Source organism: Semicossyphus pulcher, unplaced genomic scaffold (genome assembly GCF_022749685.1).
Source record: "Semicossyphus pulcher isolate SPU_LCO1_2020_fin unplaced genomic scaffold, fSemPul1.0.p SCAF_22, whole genome shotgun sequence".
In the NCBI taxonomy this organism is placed as follows: domain Eukaryota; kingdom Metazoa; phylum Chordata; class Actinopteri; order Labriformes; family Labridae; genus Semicossyphus; species Semicossyphus pulcher.
Window position 1 is genome coordinate 4,450,352 of NW_027211696.1, and position 17,290 is coordinate 4,467,641.

General features: G+C 40.6%; 1 protein-coding gene across 1 annotated transcript in view; it reads right to left on the reverse strand.

Moving 5' to 3' along the window:
• trabd2a (TraB domain containing 2A) overlaps window positions 1-17,290 on the reverse strand; it is a 73,217-nt gene that overhangs the window by 5,248 nt on the left and 50,679 nt on the right. Inside the window, exons 5-6 of the mRNA XM_069673346.1 lie at window positions 5,049-5,139; window positions 287-559 (exon numbers count right to left, since the gene is read on the reverse strand). Of these exons, the coding sequence (XP_069529447.1) occupies window positions 287-559; window positions 5,049-5,139 (364 nt within the window). The remainder of the gene's footprint in view (window positions 1-286; window positions 560-5,048; window positions 5,140-17,290) is intronic.

Sequence of the window (17,290 nt, forward strand, 5' to 3'; positions counted from 1 at the left end):
ATGAAAAGTAAGGCGATTTGATATGTTGGTTGTTTGAGCCTGCGGCACCACAGCAGGAAGTGTCAGTTTTATTCTATAGACAGCTGGATCGACTGCATTACACATCGACTCTAACACATCCTCTGTCTTTCTTCTCAGAGCACTAACCATTTTCTTTTGTCCTCAACTTTGACCTTTTGTCTCACCTTTTCTACATTTCTCTTTATCCTGTTTACACAGCAAAAAGGACAGACGACAGATGAAACAAAACCCATGTGACGCGTTCTTCCCCCTCCTGTCCTCTTACCTCTCCTCGATGCGAACCCAGAGGTCGTTAAAATGCCGGTGCCGCTGTTTCTTCTGCTTGTTCCTCCTCTTCTTCTTCAGCATCTTCCTCTCTGCTTTCTCCAGCAGCTCCAGGCTATCGGGCGGCAGGAGCATGTGGGGTAACAGGTCGTCCTCCAGGGGACGGCCCAGATCCTCCTCGTTGTTGGGGAGCTCGTGGAGGAAAGGCTCCAGGATGGGTGACTCATCGTGGTGGTGTTCAGAGTCCGGCGAGGCAGCTCTGGATGATGATCTCCTAAGATAAGATAACATTGAAAGAAAGAGTTAGAAGTAGAGATTTTGTCAAAGTATGATCAGTTTACACGACACCAATCTTCCCTAAAATATTATCAGTAACTCTGGAAGAAAATAGCATGAACGTTATTTTTTTCATGCAAATCATGGCAGACAAATAAGATTTAATTGAGCATATTTAATCCCCTTTATGTTGTTGTACTGTATGTCCCTGTCAGTGCGGTGATGGTGGGTAAAAGTTAGTGAAATCCAAATATAGGTTAAGATTTAAGTTGATTTTGGTGTGAGGACACAAGTCAAGCTGCTTAAGCATGCAAAGTTAAGGACTCTATAATATTTGACACAGTACACCTCTGACCGTTAAAGGAATCCTCTACTAAAAATGGGTCTTCAGGAAATAATCTGCCTGTTTATATTACATCTTGAAGTGATGGATTTGGACTCTCATTTGGGAACCATTTAAACTCTTGAGAATTCAGCTCGACTATGGCTTTCAAACTTTCAGAGCAACAGTTTCTTGAAGTTTATAGTCGATTTTCTGTGGGGTAAAAAGGCATTAAAGGGCGAGTTCGCCGATTTCAACCTCAGTCCTATCATGCTATTATGGTGAACTAATGCCATTATGCAATTTGGCTCTGTGCCTTTGGAGGACGCTATCCACTTCTCCAATGGGCCCTTGAAAACCTCGACCAGACTATGTAAAACGCGTCATCTGGCAGAGGCCAGGGAGCTTGCTTAACTACACTTCCTCAATCTAGGACGCCCGCCTCCGATGTCATGTCTCGTTCAAAATCGTCAGGTTTGAAATGTAGACTGCAGACCTGAAGAGTTTTTAGACGATCCATCGGACTATTCTTGTCGTATTTCGGATTCTGTATCTCTCGCCTGCAACAAAGCGGTAGTATTTCACTCCAGTGTCTCTCGCTGGGCTGTTCCTTTTAGAGGGAGGGGCACAATGCATGCTGGGTGTTGTAGGAATGTAGAATGGGCGTAACGACGAGCTGTTTGTACAACTTTCTCCACAGCTATGCCGCCAATTTCAAATATTATTGCTTCTATCGATTACAGAGAACACCAGCTTTGACTGACAGTAGCTTTGTCCAGGGGAGAACTGCTCCTTTAAAAAGGGGTCACATCCAGCCTGGTAAGCGCAGTTGCTCCTTGCTAACTTCATTTAAAGGAAAGGAGAAGAGAGGAAGAATTTCTACTATGTAAGTGCAGGATACGGATATGCTGGCTATTAAAGAACATGTCCAAGATTTCTGGAAAACTGTGGGAGGAAAATCAAATCTTACATTAAAAACATTCTTGCTTCTTATGAGCTGCTGGGCATCTCAAGTGAGGTTAGCAACTACTTTTAACAATCACTCACAGTTAACCCTGACCCTTTGGGTGTGGACACACACGCACACCCTCATTTATAACCTTTCAAACCATCAAAATTGATCATTATGGTTATAAATATATTTATACAAGGTGCAGTATAACTCTACAGGTTAGCGGAGATATGCATGGGCACACAGTTGCAGACTTGAGTTTGTGTGAATGGTGAATTTGCGGTAACAGCAGGTTCATCACAGACTCATGATCCTGCATCAAACACAGAGTTTGTATGTGAAAGTGGATTCACTCATTCATTCACTCACACACACAATACAAAGATCTGCAGTGAGATATCACCCGCACAGTGCGCCATGGTAGAGTGCACTACATGCTTCACAGCAGGAGGTATGAGCTCTGCTTTAGTTTGCATTTTCAACAACACTTCGCTGGTGGCCGCTGGGGGTTTTGTCAGATTTATCTCCTGTGCAATCTACATAGTGGAAAAAACTAAAAGAGCCCAATGAGATAAGAGACATCCCTGAGAATATTATCCCTACAGCTACCCTACCACCACACTGCACTCCTTCACTGCATACTCAAGCTTAGTTTGAGTTCTGCAGGTTCATAGTCACAAATTATATGTGATGCAACATTTTAAATATAGCAAAGATAACTGCTTTGAAAATGCATCAAAGGCATTTTACTGTTATTTATTTGTTTTGCAGCTCATTTACAGGAACCCTTTGGGCGGATTAGATGCCAGACTGTGATATCTCCTCTTTGGCTGCACACACGTTTAAAACATTCCTAAAATCATCAAAACTGAAGGAGAAGAGAGATACTATTTTTTTTACAAACATGCTACAAAAAAAGGCCTGAAAATACACACATGCACGAACAGGACCCCACAGACATGCACTAATGGAGAGATGTCAGAGTGACGGGGCTTCACATGGACAAGTGCCTGGAGCAGTTGGGGGATTCAGTGTCTTGCTCATGGACAAAAAGCCAGTTTGTTTGTTGCATGTAGAATGCTTTACAATTGAAGCAGCTTGTTCTACAGGAGCAGTAACTTAAAGTGACAATCTCGAAGATCTCAGTCTCGTTTTCTTTGGCGGCACCTGTGGCTATAAACGGTAATTGCGGGAGCATGCTTCCGTCATTTGGTGATAGACAGTGACTTAACAGACATTTATTTAAATGAAAGTCTTTGAGATTATTAGTTTAACATAGCAATGATAGACTGCTAACTAAGGGTAGTTAATAAAGAGTTTCAAATTGTAAAAAAAATACTTGCTAATATAACTGTAAAGCTCATCACTTATGGATTAAGTTACCAGCTTCTCTGTTCAGACTAACAATGACTCAACCAATGGTTACAACCATTGGCAAGATAAATCTTTAGGGAAACAATGTCTCATTATTAAGCTTATAATTCTTGTGCTGAAAGATTAAAGCCATGTAAGGTACCTTTATCCCTGTAATAACAACATCGCTCTGATTCTGGCTGTTTATTTTCTTTTCTGTGATCACAAACTTCCACTTCAGAATGAGCCTCTTGTGTGATTAGTGTTGGACTGTGGTTCATGACAGAGCAGTTGATTCTCGAGTGTAAATCATGCTGGTTAATAAATAAAACAATGGCAAACTTTTAAATAAAGCAATACAACAATTATTTGTGTTTATAGACGTTTGGAAGAAGGAGAGTCACTAAACAAATAACTACTGGGAGCAGTTTTTGATCAGTTGCAGACGACATATTTCTCACACGGGCCGAAGCAGAAGTTGAACATGTGTTTTGAATCTGCAAACGAACACAGACCGACTATGGAGTTGTGCTTACTTGGAAAATGATTTCCTATTTCAAATCCAGTCGATGAAAAGGTTGGGGGAAATCTATCCTCCTGTCAGGGCCACGAGGCAGCGCTGCCCTGTATAATGTGGCCGGGACGTGAAACCTTACACCCTTTTAAGTGATAAAATATGGGCCTTCCACTTTCACAGACTTGTTTCACATCATGATTTCCTCTGAAAATATATTCTGTACATTTTTTAGCCATCATTTCTGCTTTTCTATTTCTCAACCATTCCCTACAAAAAATTATTACTGAATATGAAAAGCCCCCAAATATTACAAGGACCTGAGAAATCTTCTTTATCTTTGTCTTCATGAATAACTTTACAGAACCAAATATGTTTCTTAGTGTTAATCTTCTGTGGGAAAAATTAAAGCTTTGTTTCAACCTTTAATTTGATCATAAAATGTATAAAGATGGACGACATGACAGCTTCCTACAAGCGAAGCCAAAACATCTCTATCGCCCCCTGCTGGCTGGCTGCAGTATAGGTCATAAAGCCCGCCTCCTCCATGTTAACAGATGGGACATGAGTCAAACTGTAAAATCAAAATACACGCCAAATAATTTTTTCTCAAACATGGTTTTAGTTAGGTTAGTTCTTATCATGCTGATTTACATCCAAGTGTTCCTTATTTGCTGACAAGTTTAGTTTTAATTAGTTATTTGATGCTGTAAAAATGATGATTGACAGCTCTGTTGACAAATACGGCTCCTGCAGCCGATCAGTTCCGAATTAGCAGAATAGAGGAGGAACTGCAGTCATTGAAGTTTACATATCTTTGAACATTTGCTTCAGACCAACACGAGAAGCTGTTCTGCTGTTAAACACGCAGACGTGCAGGATCTTTTTTTCGGTAAGTTAAGTGTGTGTTTTGGTTAGCGGAAGTGGCTACGGCGGCTCCACACGTCCGATCTCAACTGCGCAGCTCTGGCTCCAAATGACGTCACCATCGCAAGATGGCAGCGCCTATTGCGAGGGCTTTTTTGGCTTAAATTTCGTACAATGAGAGCAGATGGAGACGCGTCGTTCATCTATACTGAAATGCTCTGAATCCATACATCAATCAGTCTCCCGAGCAATTTACCATTTCCTGTCATATTGCGATTAAAGGCCCTTTTGTGGCAGATAGAGCAAACATTACTTAAAGGATTTTTCAAAGTTAAAGACAAACCGTGCTTAAGTAGGTCCAGATTTATTTTTTAAAATCAAAATGTGAGAGCATATTTAAATTTGCAAGAAGATTGTGTTGCAGAAGTGCGTGTGTCTGTGTGTGTGTGTGTTTAAGGGTATTTTAGCAGTAAACGTACCTGTTTATGGGCTGCCCAGCAGGGGTGTGCTCCACCTCGTATCCCTGGCGACGAAGCACATCAATGACCGTGTTGTTGCCAAGAAAGTGACCTGGAATCAAACAAAAGAAAAGTGATTACTGCCTGTTCAGAGAGCTACCGATGAGCTACTGCAAGCATCTACATTTAATATCCTGCAAAGAGCAACGTTTCAGAAGCATTTCGCATGATCTTAATAGAGAAACAAGGTTGATGGAGAACTCGTCTGGTGCTGTAATTTCTGTTATGTTGGAGAGCACCCAGATATGCTCTTTCCCTTACATGCTTTTCTACCTCCTTGCCTCCTCTCCTTAGTGCTCGACTCTCTTTGCGCCCCATTTCTTTATTTTTCATCTACTGCTTTCCCTTACCCACCGTAATTTCCTCCCCTCATCTCTTTTCTCTTCGATGTTTTGCACGGACTATCCTTTGTTTAATTTCTCTTCACCTGCTCATCAATCCTTATCCTTAATCATTCTCCAAGCCCCCCTCATATCTGCCTCCTTCAGTTCTCACCCTCCATTCTCCTCCTCCCTTATCTCCAACCTGCCCTCTTCTCCCTCCTGCTCTCTCTCTCTGTCTCTCCCTTTGACCCTCTCCGCTACGTAAAGTGGGGGCATTGAGGCTTCAGGTTGCCATGTCAAGAGGTCTCCATTCTTCCCCGCACTGTGACAAGGGGGAGCAGGGGCTCATTGTTTGGGCCTGCTCAGCCGTGGCACCACAGAGCTGTGTAAACAATGAGCCCCGGCACTTTAATCTGGCCGAGAGCCATCGATGGAGAGAGGTCGGCCTAAATGCACTATGGGTGCCATGATGCTGCACCATCTCTGGAACTAATAAGTGCTGGCTAAAGCTCTGTCCCAGTGTGTAATGCAGTCATGGAAAGGGACTGAAAAGAGCAAAGTCAACATTCGATCTGGTTCAGTGACGCAGAATTCAAAACCCTCTTCTGAAACCTGTCTGTTCGTTAAATGCGAGTTCTGCTTAGCAACCCAAATCCAGATTGATTTGTTTTACTTCTAATGGATTTCAAAGAAAAACGTTAACTTTCCTTTAAAGTTTTTGTGGTGTTTAAGGCGTCTTTACTTCATTTGAATTCCTCTAAATAATCCAAAAGCTTCTGTGTAAGAATACCGACAGTTTCCATGAGATGAAATCATTATTAATTCACACAATCCGTTAAATGAACACCCTGAAGCTCTTAAACTCTCCGTGGAAGTCGGAAATTAGCGGGAGACAGGGAGACAGAGGCCGCGTTTTCCAGCCTGCCCGCGTTTAGAAACAACTCTGCGTGATTTATGTGAGTTTACGTCAGGGGATTAAGGTGGGACAAATGGAGCTGTTCGGCACAATGTAGGGCCACAGAAGGGTGGGCGGACTGCAAAACTTCAAAGGGACACACACACACACACAAGTACGTATACACACGCAAATTCTAACAGGAGGTAGGCCATCAATTCTGACATGTCCCCAAAGGCTTCAATGTGTTTGTAGGGGCCGAGTGTGGGTTTAACGAACATGAAAAACCTCAGAGAAAGTATTTTCCTTGCTCTTACTGTGCACTGTTTCATAATATTTAAAATAAAAATAGAAGAAGAAGCTATTTTGTCGTATAAATAAAAAATTATTCCTTTCCTTAGCAGTGACCTCAAGAAAATCATAGAGTAGTGCGGAACAACTGCACAATTTCAAACCCTTTTCTAAGAGGGCCTATTCTTCTACATCTTTATTGAAGTTCTCCGCATGAAGGGTGAAATGAATCCCATGCTTCAAGCGTCTCACATGCAGACCATTTTTCTCACCAGTCCTATAACAAGCACATGTTTCATACTTAATGAAAAAAAGGTCCAAACCTGCAGCCTGCCGCTGCGCCGCACTCGTGGAATTACAAACAAAAAATGAAATTCAGACATCTTTGATTAAAAATGATTGATTGCTCAGAACGAGGCAGAACGGAGGAAAAGAAAATGATGTTTTAAAAGGTCTGCGTTTTCCTGAAATTAGGCCACATGTATGATGTAGCCTTTGGCAACCGGCATGAACTCTAAGGCCTGAATATGGCAGGTGATTTGTGACGACTGCCCCTCTCTGTTCCTCTCTCATTCTGCTAATAGTTGGTATCAAGCAATAAATCATTCTCTGATTTCTGTCGGGAGGAAAGGGAGTGTAAAAGACTGACAGACAGTTTGAAGGACAGGTAGGACAGGCTAAGAAACTGGATGCTTGATCAACAATTAGCTCAAGCCAACAAGACATCAGGATACAGCAATACTTGTAAGCACAGTTTCATAAAATCATTAGTATTTTATATAAAACTGTCACATCAAATATTCAAATTTGATAATTAAGATGACAGTTTTTTTGTCGTTTTTTTGGCCAGCAGCTGCTAGCTTAGCATAATTAGCTAACAGCTGAAACTTCAGAAACTCCCTCGATCCTCATGGGTGTGTTGTGTGTAAAATTCGGTGTATATGACTTTTAATACTTTTTTTTTCATCTAAAAAGTGGGCTGCGACCTATATACCAGTGGGACCAATATACCAGTATTAAACGCAGAGAGAGGTCTGTTATTGTGCTAAGATATTTTACTCAGACGATGGCGCTATAAGCTAGCTAAGGTTGTTGGTTGTTAAGTGGCGACGTTGCATCTCTAAGCCACTACAGTGCTGTTTTGTGTTTTCCTCGCTGTTTTAAACAAGGAAAACTAACTTGCTTGTTGCTAACGCTTCGTCACGGGCATGCATTGTCATGATCGCCATTGCAGCCGCCACCCTCACAACTATCAAATTTACCGTAGGCTGCCAGCTAACTTAGCTACAGCACCACTAGCTTGCAGGATAACTCGACATGGCCAAAACAGATGGTAGGCTGTAATCTGTGTGTGTTTTAAATGAAAATAAATTGAAATTGTGTTGAAATAACAGACTGCGTTATATATTCCGGTGCGACTTATATTCCAGATTTTATGGTAAATCAAAACTGAAAATTTTAATTCAAATGGGTGTAAGGAAACCAAGAGAGTTCAACTAGTGTGATACCTAGGAGGAGAAAGTGACTACCTTTAACAATGCTGGCTAATATTGGGAATAAATAAAATATTTCTGATTCTGATGATCAAATCAAATGACAAACTTTACATAACACACACAAACATACCTGATTATCTAATAAAGAAACAAAAGTAACCTCATAATGGTGATGGATACATTCTCTATGCAGAAGGTCATAAGAGAGAAAACATTTTGACTAAAATGTGATGACTAAAATGTGATGACTTTTTATTGATTAAAACTGGACTAAAACATTTTGAGTTGTAGTCGACTTAAACTAGGCTAAAACTATTAAAGGTAGAACTGACGAGGAGTGAGGCTAAATCTAACATAGCTGCCAAAATTAACACTGCAATAAAAAGACAGAAAAAGTGCTCGTGCGTCCGATCGTTTGAGTTTGCATGAACATCTTGGTCAGAGAGGACATTTTTAAAGCCTGTGGGCCTCACTGTGACTCACTGCACACACACAGAAACTACTTCCATATTTACTTTTCTACTTCCATACTTCAAAAACACACGTGATAATTGTAAAAATGCTGTTATTGTGGATTTTGATGGTATTCTTCTGCACTGTATTAACTTCGGTTCTGCCACACTGGCTCCCCAGATGTTTCCATCGCATGGCTTTGTTAAACATGTTGACTCACATAATCAGGATCAGTTTTTCTGCGTGTTGGTTGTCTCACGGCAAATCAAAATGAAAACATTTCTTTGTGCCCCGATTATAAACAGGGTACGACTTTACTCTCCACTATGTCACTTCAACAAATTGATTCTAATTGTTTGGATCTGGAGGTTTTTACAGTCTTCCACCTATATGTGTCACTTCGGTTTTGCTTTATGTTCCATGTATACGAAACAGTAACGGTCACATTCAGTTACCCCCTATAAGAAACAGGCCTGCCGCCCATGTTAGAGCCCCGCCCACAGTTTGAGACGCACACTTCTGGAGTGACATCTGTGACATCTGACAGATTATTTATGTAGGCCAATTTCATACATTTTAAATCTATGAAACGGGCCAGAAACATGTACATCAATGCACAATATGTGGACTGTATGTGTTTCCAGCAGCTCAGAGAGAGGGGAGATGGTAGAGATAAAGAGCGGGGACAGACCTGAAAGCTCTCATTCACAGCTAACGCCCTACATGCTGCCACTTTCATACACGGGACCTCTGAGTTAGAGGGTCACAGATTGAGTCATGTCACGGTTATAGAAACGTACAGAGTTTGTATATGTTTACGGCACTCCTTTATGAAGTGACAGCATTAATAACAATCAGGTAGCATATGAGTTAGCCTTTTGAGTGCTGCGATATATATATATTGTGTCATCAAACGCAACACTATTAAGCCTGTCAGGCAAAGTCTTCTTGTAACTCTACTGTTTCCAACCATGTCTCCCACAAAACGGTACAGTACACATTTGTTTACTGTGGAGGAAACAAAATTGCCGCAGCTTTTGTTCAAATAGTGACAGTCTCAGCACCAACCTGGCGTGCTTCAGGTACTGCTCTATCCGTCATTTCAGACTGAGCTTACCTGTGTCGACTAATTAATCAAGGCCAGAGTGTAAAGAGCAGTAAAGAGGAGACAGTCGCAGCCAGTGGGCCATCCGGCTGTGCTCGTGTTCACCTGAAAGTGCCTTAGTGCCATGGTTCTCAACTGGTGGGTCGGGACTCAAAGGTGGGTCGCGGAGCTGTTTTCAGTGGGTCGCGGATGTGTGCTTGAAGTCTATGCTCGATTTTATTTTGAAGGACATGAGTTTTGTATGCTGTGCAGGTAGTAGTAGTGTAGTTTTTTCACACTCGTAATCCCAGCGACAGTTACAAACTTGATGAGTCCGACAGTGGTTGCATTTACGTTGCACTTCCTTTTATCTGTTGAAAAAATGCTGCTAATTAGATGAACTGCAGAGGGAATGATTTCCTCTCATTGCTACCTGCTGGTCATTTTGGTTGTCTATTATGCTGTTGTGTTTTGTGATGTTGACATACTGTGATGTTTTGTTCCGTCTCAGGTCCAAACTGCACCATTTTTTATTAAATAGTTTTGAGTGGTTGAGAACTTACAGATTTGTCATTAAAGAGGTGGTACTGTGCTTTTGAGGAGGGTGCTGTTTTCGTCGCTTTAGAGTTTGTTGTTGTTTGTAATTTTAATAAATAGTGGTTAAACTAAATATGAGGATCTGCTTCTCTTTTCTCTTCTTCTGAAGCTTGTTTTGTGTTCCTACATTACGTTTGCCTTAGTTTAAGTAATCCCTTATTTTTGCTTACACGTTGTTGCCCCCTTGTTTTCCCCTTGGTTTTATTAAATCCTTACTCCTCTCATCCGACCATAAAATCACTAGAAAGGAGATATCCGGTTATTATATTTACCACAAAACATATTTGCTGAAGCAAAGTAATTCAATATGAATGCCATTTTTGGAGCCAGTGTTTGATCATTCAAAAAAGGCTGGTTTCAAACTTCCTGCTTAAGGCCCTTAGATGCTTCTCATATATTCTACAATGTAATTGATAAGGTGCTTTTTTTGCCCCCTCAATAAATGTCCCTTATTATAGGCATTATTTGTGGCTGCCACTTAGTCCGACTGCATTATCGTCTTGCCTGAAATCAGCCTTTTGAACAACACAAGAAGTAATTGTAAAAGAGCAGTTGAAAGAGTCAGAAGTATGGAAAAAAAGTATACACTAATCTTTCCTACAAGAAATAGAACAACAATATAACCTCTCTGTACACCTGTAGGCCGTCACAGGAGCATCCCGAGAACCACGTCTGGACGCTGGATGTCTTTTTAAGGACGGACACAATCAGCCGCTCAAATAATTAGAACGTATGGTAAGCCTTAAATAGTGTTCCTTTTCCATACACATTAATATTTACATTACAACTTGTAACCAGGGCCTGAGCAGCAGTTCTCATAACATTACAGCATGTTGGATAAACAAACGCGACATGCCATCCTGCCACTTATAGCCTCATAGCTAGCTGTTTATGTCCACATGTTCCCTGTGACTCAGCTGAACCCTGCAGCCCATAATCACTACTGTAAGAGCTGAATGAAGCCTTTTGTTTGGAAAGGATGACAATGAGGTGTCTGGTGCTTTCTTCAGTCTGTGGTATGGGGTGTCTAAGTTCCTGGTAGTAACGTTTATTACCAATGACATAAAGCCCTGAAGACTTCTTTGCAAACAGCCACTTTTTAGGCTTTTATTCTTATGTAGATATTTGACACTACAGCGGTTTTACAGACATCAATCGTGTGTAAAATTAAAGGGGAAGGGAGATATTAAAAAGCTTTTCAAATTAATGTCAAAACTGAATAAAAGACTGAATACTTGATTTGACATTTCTAGGACATCGGACGAGCTAACCCGCCAGAGGTTTGACTGGAAAATCGCAGAGCCGCTAACAGACAAGAAAACCTCAAGTGAAGAGGAAGCAGCCATCAATAAAAGTGACAGTCATGTCAAAGACAAATAACAGGAAAATTATTGGTTACCCACTGGCGAAGTGATCACAGTCATCCTGGTGTTTTGCAAACAGTGCCAGCGCTATATTAACACATGTATCAAGTATCTGGAAATACAGGCTCTGCTAACATAGCACTTCTTCTTCTGCCTGGTCAAATCATCCTGTTTCATGTCTTTGATGGACAGTGAATTCCTCCCTGTATTGAATTAAAACTTCATCTTTTATCAGTCGAATGCAATTTGTTTGAAAAAAACACGACACTGTTGGCAGTCGTCTTAAAGCAGAAAATATGATTAATACTCTAGTTGAGAATAATTACATATGGTAGCATTGTAGCCTTTTAAAGCTGTACGTCATCGTTCTATAATCATATGTGGTCAAATAAAAAGTTCCATAGCATTCACTGGAGCATGCTGCATTTAAGGACATTTTACTTTATGGTTTGTGTTATTAATGTCAATAAAAGGGGATGACTAGTAGTTTTATTTTATGGAGACAAACAAGATTAAGAGCGTACCGCCGGATTAGCTGCTGCATGAGATCATATTCATGCAGGCCTGGGCAGTGTAGCTGAAAACATGTTAGCATTACACATGATCATTTCATATTCCTCTTATGATTTTATGGCAGTTTGCATTACATGAAACTACAGACATTCTGACTAACCTTTTTTTTGTCTATCACCTCCAGGCCTATGCAGAGGGGTGCTCTGAGCTTAATGCTAATGTGAGCCTTTTAACATCATCCCAATCTCAGATCCCATCGGCTATAGTCTGAGACGATATATCACCTCTGGGGACACCAGTGAACGTGCTGAGTGGTAAACGATAATCAACTTCCTGTTAAGACTTCCTTTTCCGTGTGCTGCGTTGTTATTAACGGGTCTTACCTTTGCTGAAATGTCAACATCATGATGCAGATTTGTAAGACGTAAAAATTCAAGCTTTGTCAGGTCTGTCCTGAAGAGGAGAAGAAAACTTTTCAAAACGCTCGTTTGTCGAACGGATCAGTCTGATGCATTCAAGGAAGTCAGGAAATCTGAACGGCTTTTATGACACAGCGTCAAGGGAATTCGTCTCAAGTTAAATTTTAGATCTAGAACAGATTGTTAGCTGAAATTGCTGCAGATGTCTGTTTATAGAGATTAATAAGAAGCTAAATCTTCGTTAGATGACGCTGATAGGAGCCGGGATGGCATTAAGTTCCGCCTGCTTTTGCTCTCCTCACGGACTGTTTTTCCTGCATACGCCGCAGCCTGCTGATATGTGATTGGTCAATATTACTCGGACTACAAGCGTAGTTCAAACGGAACACATTTCTACATTTTTATGTAGAATCTGTAAATAGAGATTAGCATCATCCCAATGATCCTAGTGATGCGATCTTAGTGTCAGAAGGTTTGTGATCACAGGAGTATGTCCACTAGTGTTTGAGAGGGACTTTACTCAGGAAGACAGTGTGGAAAGCACAAGAGGCTTAATGAAATCTTATCAGCTTACATCTACGGAAGCCCTTAGCAGACATGCATCCATACAATTCATTTACTCCGTTTCCCGTGATACAAGTTTTCAAGATCTTGACTTATTTTTCTCGTTATCTCTGGAAAACAAAGCTGGTTTTCCCATTATAATTGATTAATTTGGCCCAGTCGTAAAAGCATACAGGAAAAGGAAGTCTTGGTCGGATGGCCTTTAGCGCTAACTGCTGGCTACATCGGAAGCTATATGGTCCTCAGACAATAAGCGAAGGGTTCCAAGATTGGGTTCTGTTTGGTTTGGACTGGTCCTCTCAGAATCATGGACGTCTATACAGAATGTCATGGCAATGAACCAAACAGTGGTAAACTTACCAACCAACAGTGGCAATCCTAAACCGCATTGCCAGCATGGCTACAACAGAATGAAAGCAACTGGGTAGGAAAGCTGCAGAGAAGCACTCTGCAGAGGTCTTAACCACAATTCCATTAAGAGATAGCAGTGATTGTGTTTGTTTAAGTGAAACTTGCAGAATTTGTGTAACACGGCCAACTTGTGGCGCTAAGACCTAAGAGTCTCTGAATGTTAATATGTTCATCCGAGCAGGCACCAAGAGTCTTTGCCACTGGATGGGCCGCGGATCAGTCGTTTTAAATACGAGCATTTTAGCCTGGAATCAATTTAGTCAGATGTTACTTACAGCTATACATTGTCATTTTGATCCAGACTGCCTACAGGAAAAGGATATTCTTCATATAACGACATAGGAGAGAAAGTAAGGAGCCAAACCAAAGATATGTTTGATTAAATTTGTCTGCGTAAAGCCACAAGGAAAAAATGATCATTGGCTCTAACCAGTGCAGCATACTGAATTTGCACCCAATCGCTTGCATCTCTCAATTCTCCCTCCTCTGCACTCGTAAAAATAAATGGTAAGCTTTAAAAACAAAACTACATATGATTTAGTCCACTTATGTGTAAAAAGCCAGAAGAAAAAAACTCATGACTTAGTAGCAGAGACGTCCATTTTAAGGGTGAAACGGCTGACTGAGCCAAACTAAACCTCCACATGTTGTTTTAGTGCTTCTGCTGCTCACTCATTAATGACCTACTGTACGGGCCTTGTTTATGAACATGATGTCATCATTTCCTTCAAAACTATGTCAAAGTCAGTGGAACATTTAAATCGGAGTATCCGTGCCCTCTGTTGGACAATCAAACTGATACTGGATGAAATCAGTTACCGTATCTGCACAGGGAACACATGCTGTAAGGGCAGGACTCTGGGGAACATTATTAGGCTTTTTGGGGATGTTTCATCATAGCTGTTAGCGGTGTGCCGGCCAACCAACTATAAAACCAACATTATAATCCATAGGTTTATGCAGCTGGCTTGGCTAAATAAATAATCCTATATATTTGTTTTAACCTCCTGCAGCCCTGGCACCTTTTAAACAGTCCTTACCCAACATGCACTGCATCCTTTTTTCACTATAAACTCTCCACACCTCTCTTTTTGTCAACCTCATTCAATAGAAATCTGCCAGAAAAACCAAAAAATAAAAATATCAAAAAGAACTACATTAAAGAGAGAGTTAATCAGACTGGTATTATTGAAAAGGTCATGGTTGTGTTTTTAACTGTTTTGACAAATACACCTTAAAAATGAAATATAATAATACTCCAGGTGAGTACCAGGTGCTCTCAAAGGCTTAAAAGTCTGTCAAGGGCTTTCTTCAGGCACTCTTGCACCGAGCCAAGGATTTCGTTTAAAATGTGTTGACTCTCTCATAAAAATATACAAAAAATAAACAACAAAAAAAGGCCTGCTCAGGCTTAATGAGAGATGAGCCTTTTCCAAGTCCACACAACTAACCCCTTTTTATTTATAAAAAAAAATTACAATTTTTTTATTATATTGAACTATGCTATAATTATATTCTATTTGAAGTGATTGTGATTACAATAATCACTAATGTTACAAGTATTTAACATGATGTAACTATTTAATTCCTGTCCACATTTATTTCAATCAAAACTTGTTTTTCATAATGACAACTTCAAATATATTATATCAAATATTTATGGTAACACTTTGTTCATGTTAACTATTTAATGTAATTCTTCTTCATTTTGACTATTTAAGATGCATGTGTTTATTCATTATGCTGGTGTAGTTCAGCCTACAGGCCACTTGAGACGATATATAAGGCAACCTCACCTAACTTTCTAGCCCTTTCTACACTGCGGTTCCACCTCAGCGCCGTAACGAAGCTCCGCCGTCATGCAGCCTTTGCCATTTTAAATTGGACCAAGTAAATCATGCACAAGGTGTAAACAAACGTGCTTCATTTCCGGAACGTTTTCGTCCCACTGTTCCGCCTTCGTCCGTTTTACATAGGAGACGGAGCACAACAGAGGCGGTATAATCCCGGCTTGAACTGGCAGTGTAAAAGGAGCTTCTGTTTCATGACTCTTCCTAGCCACACCCTGAGGAAGTCATGATGAGGGACGAAACCAGTCTGCGTTTATTTCTTTGATATTAATGTTGTTTTTTTTACGAGAGACGCTCTGATTCAATAAAGGCTTTTTAAATGATAATATTGCCTATTTAGATCTAAAGTGGTTTTATACCAATTAGCTTTTCTGCCTTCTAAATTAAAAGTGTGCCATTGTACATTGCTGAAAATATTGATAATTCACAGCTTTAAAATTTTCTTGTAACAGAATTTATAACAGAAGTATATGTCTATCACAGATGCTGAGAGTTTTATTGGCACTGTGTTAAAGAAAATATGTATTCCATGTCAGTGATGGTTTTATTGTGTGTGTATATATATCAGAACAAACAGAAAAATCTACCAAATGCTGCATCAGTCCTCATAAATTGACGAAGAGAAACTCGATTGACAATTTGTTTTTTTAATCCATGTCTGTAGTGATAAATAATCCCCATCGGTTATGACTCCCCCTAGGTCACAAAGCAGTAAAAGAAATTGGCACATCTTGTAAGAGAAGATATTTTTGACAACTTATCTGAAGAATCTGGCAGCGTCTCCATTCAAATTCCTCCAGGTTTTGTGTTTTATAAAAGATAGCAGTGATGTGAGAAAGCTGTGATAAAAGCCAGCTGCGATATGGCTGTGTGAATTTGAAAGACACAAAACAGCACCCAAAGGCACAAACACACACACACACATAAAACAAGCCTCCCTTATGTCAGGCCAAAGAATGCTAACATCTCAAGCACCCAAACATTTCTCTTTCTGTTTCTCTCACAGTTCAAGAAACAGGATGAATCCAACAGGTCATTGCTTCAAAGTTAAATTGATACCGATCACTATGTCACAAACTGACAAAGGCGGCTGGAGGAGAGGTGGAAGGAAGAGGAGGATAGCAGGACGTGGACAAAAGAAGGGGGCAATATAAGACAGACAGAAGCAGAGACGAAGGAGCAGCGCGTATTCGCTGAATCGAACATGGAAAGAAAAACAGGAATAGAGACAAAGGGAAAAGGCATGCAAAACAACACAGGAATGTTATCGTCAGATGCCAGACTGTGATAGCTGAGGATAAGAGCATCCTGTAAGGCCTTCAGTTTAGCACTCAAACACGTCTCCATTGAGACCATGTAGACTGTATTTTGAAATGGTGCCCATGTAAAGTCTGCTGTAAGACAGGAGGGGAGCCGGGGCTGCTTGAAGCGGTATCTCAGTCTGGCATGAAGGTGTTCCAGCCATTTATTTTCTGAATCTCTTCAGCCAAAGCTAAAACAGGGAAGACGTGCCTGAGGCAGATGTTTTGTATGAGATGTTCCTGATCCTACATCGTAAAACTTTAAAGATATAATCTTGAAGATTTTCATTTAAATAAACGTCTGTTAGGTCACTATGTATCGCTGAATGAGGTAACACAATGGTGATTGAGCCTATGACCCACTGATGAAAGCCTTTGCATTTGCTGTATTATAGACTGGGTGTCGGTGGAGACATTCGCGGTAACAATCACAAGTGCTGCCCAGTTAGTGACGCGTTTTCCATCACCCAGCAGTGGTTGGTCTGCCAGAGAGGGTAGGCGGAGCTAAGCGGCTGCTTTTCCGGTCTCTGCAAGTGTTGCGAGTAAACAGTAATATACTATGGCTGAACAAACAGAAAAGATTGATGAATACAGATACAACTTCAAAAATGATACCTTTTTGCCACCGAAATTAGCGTGTTG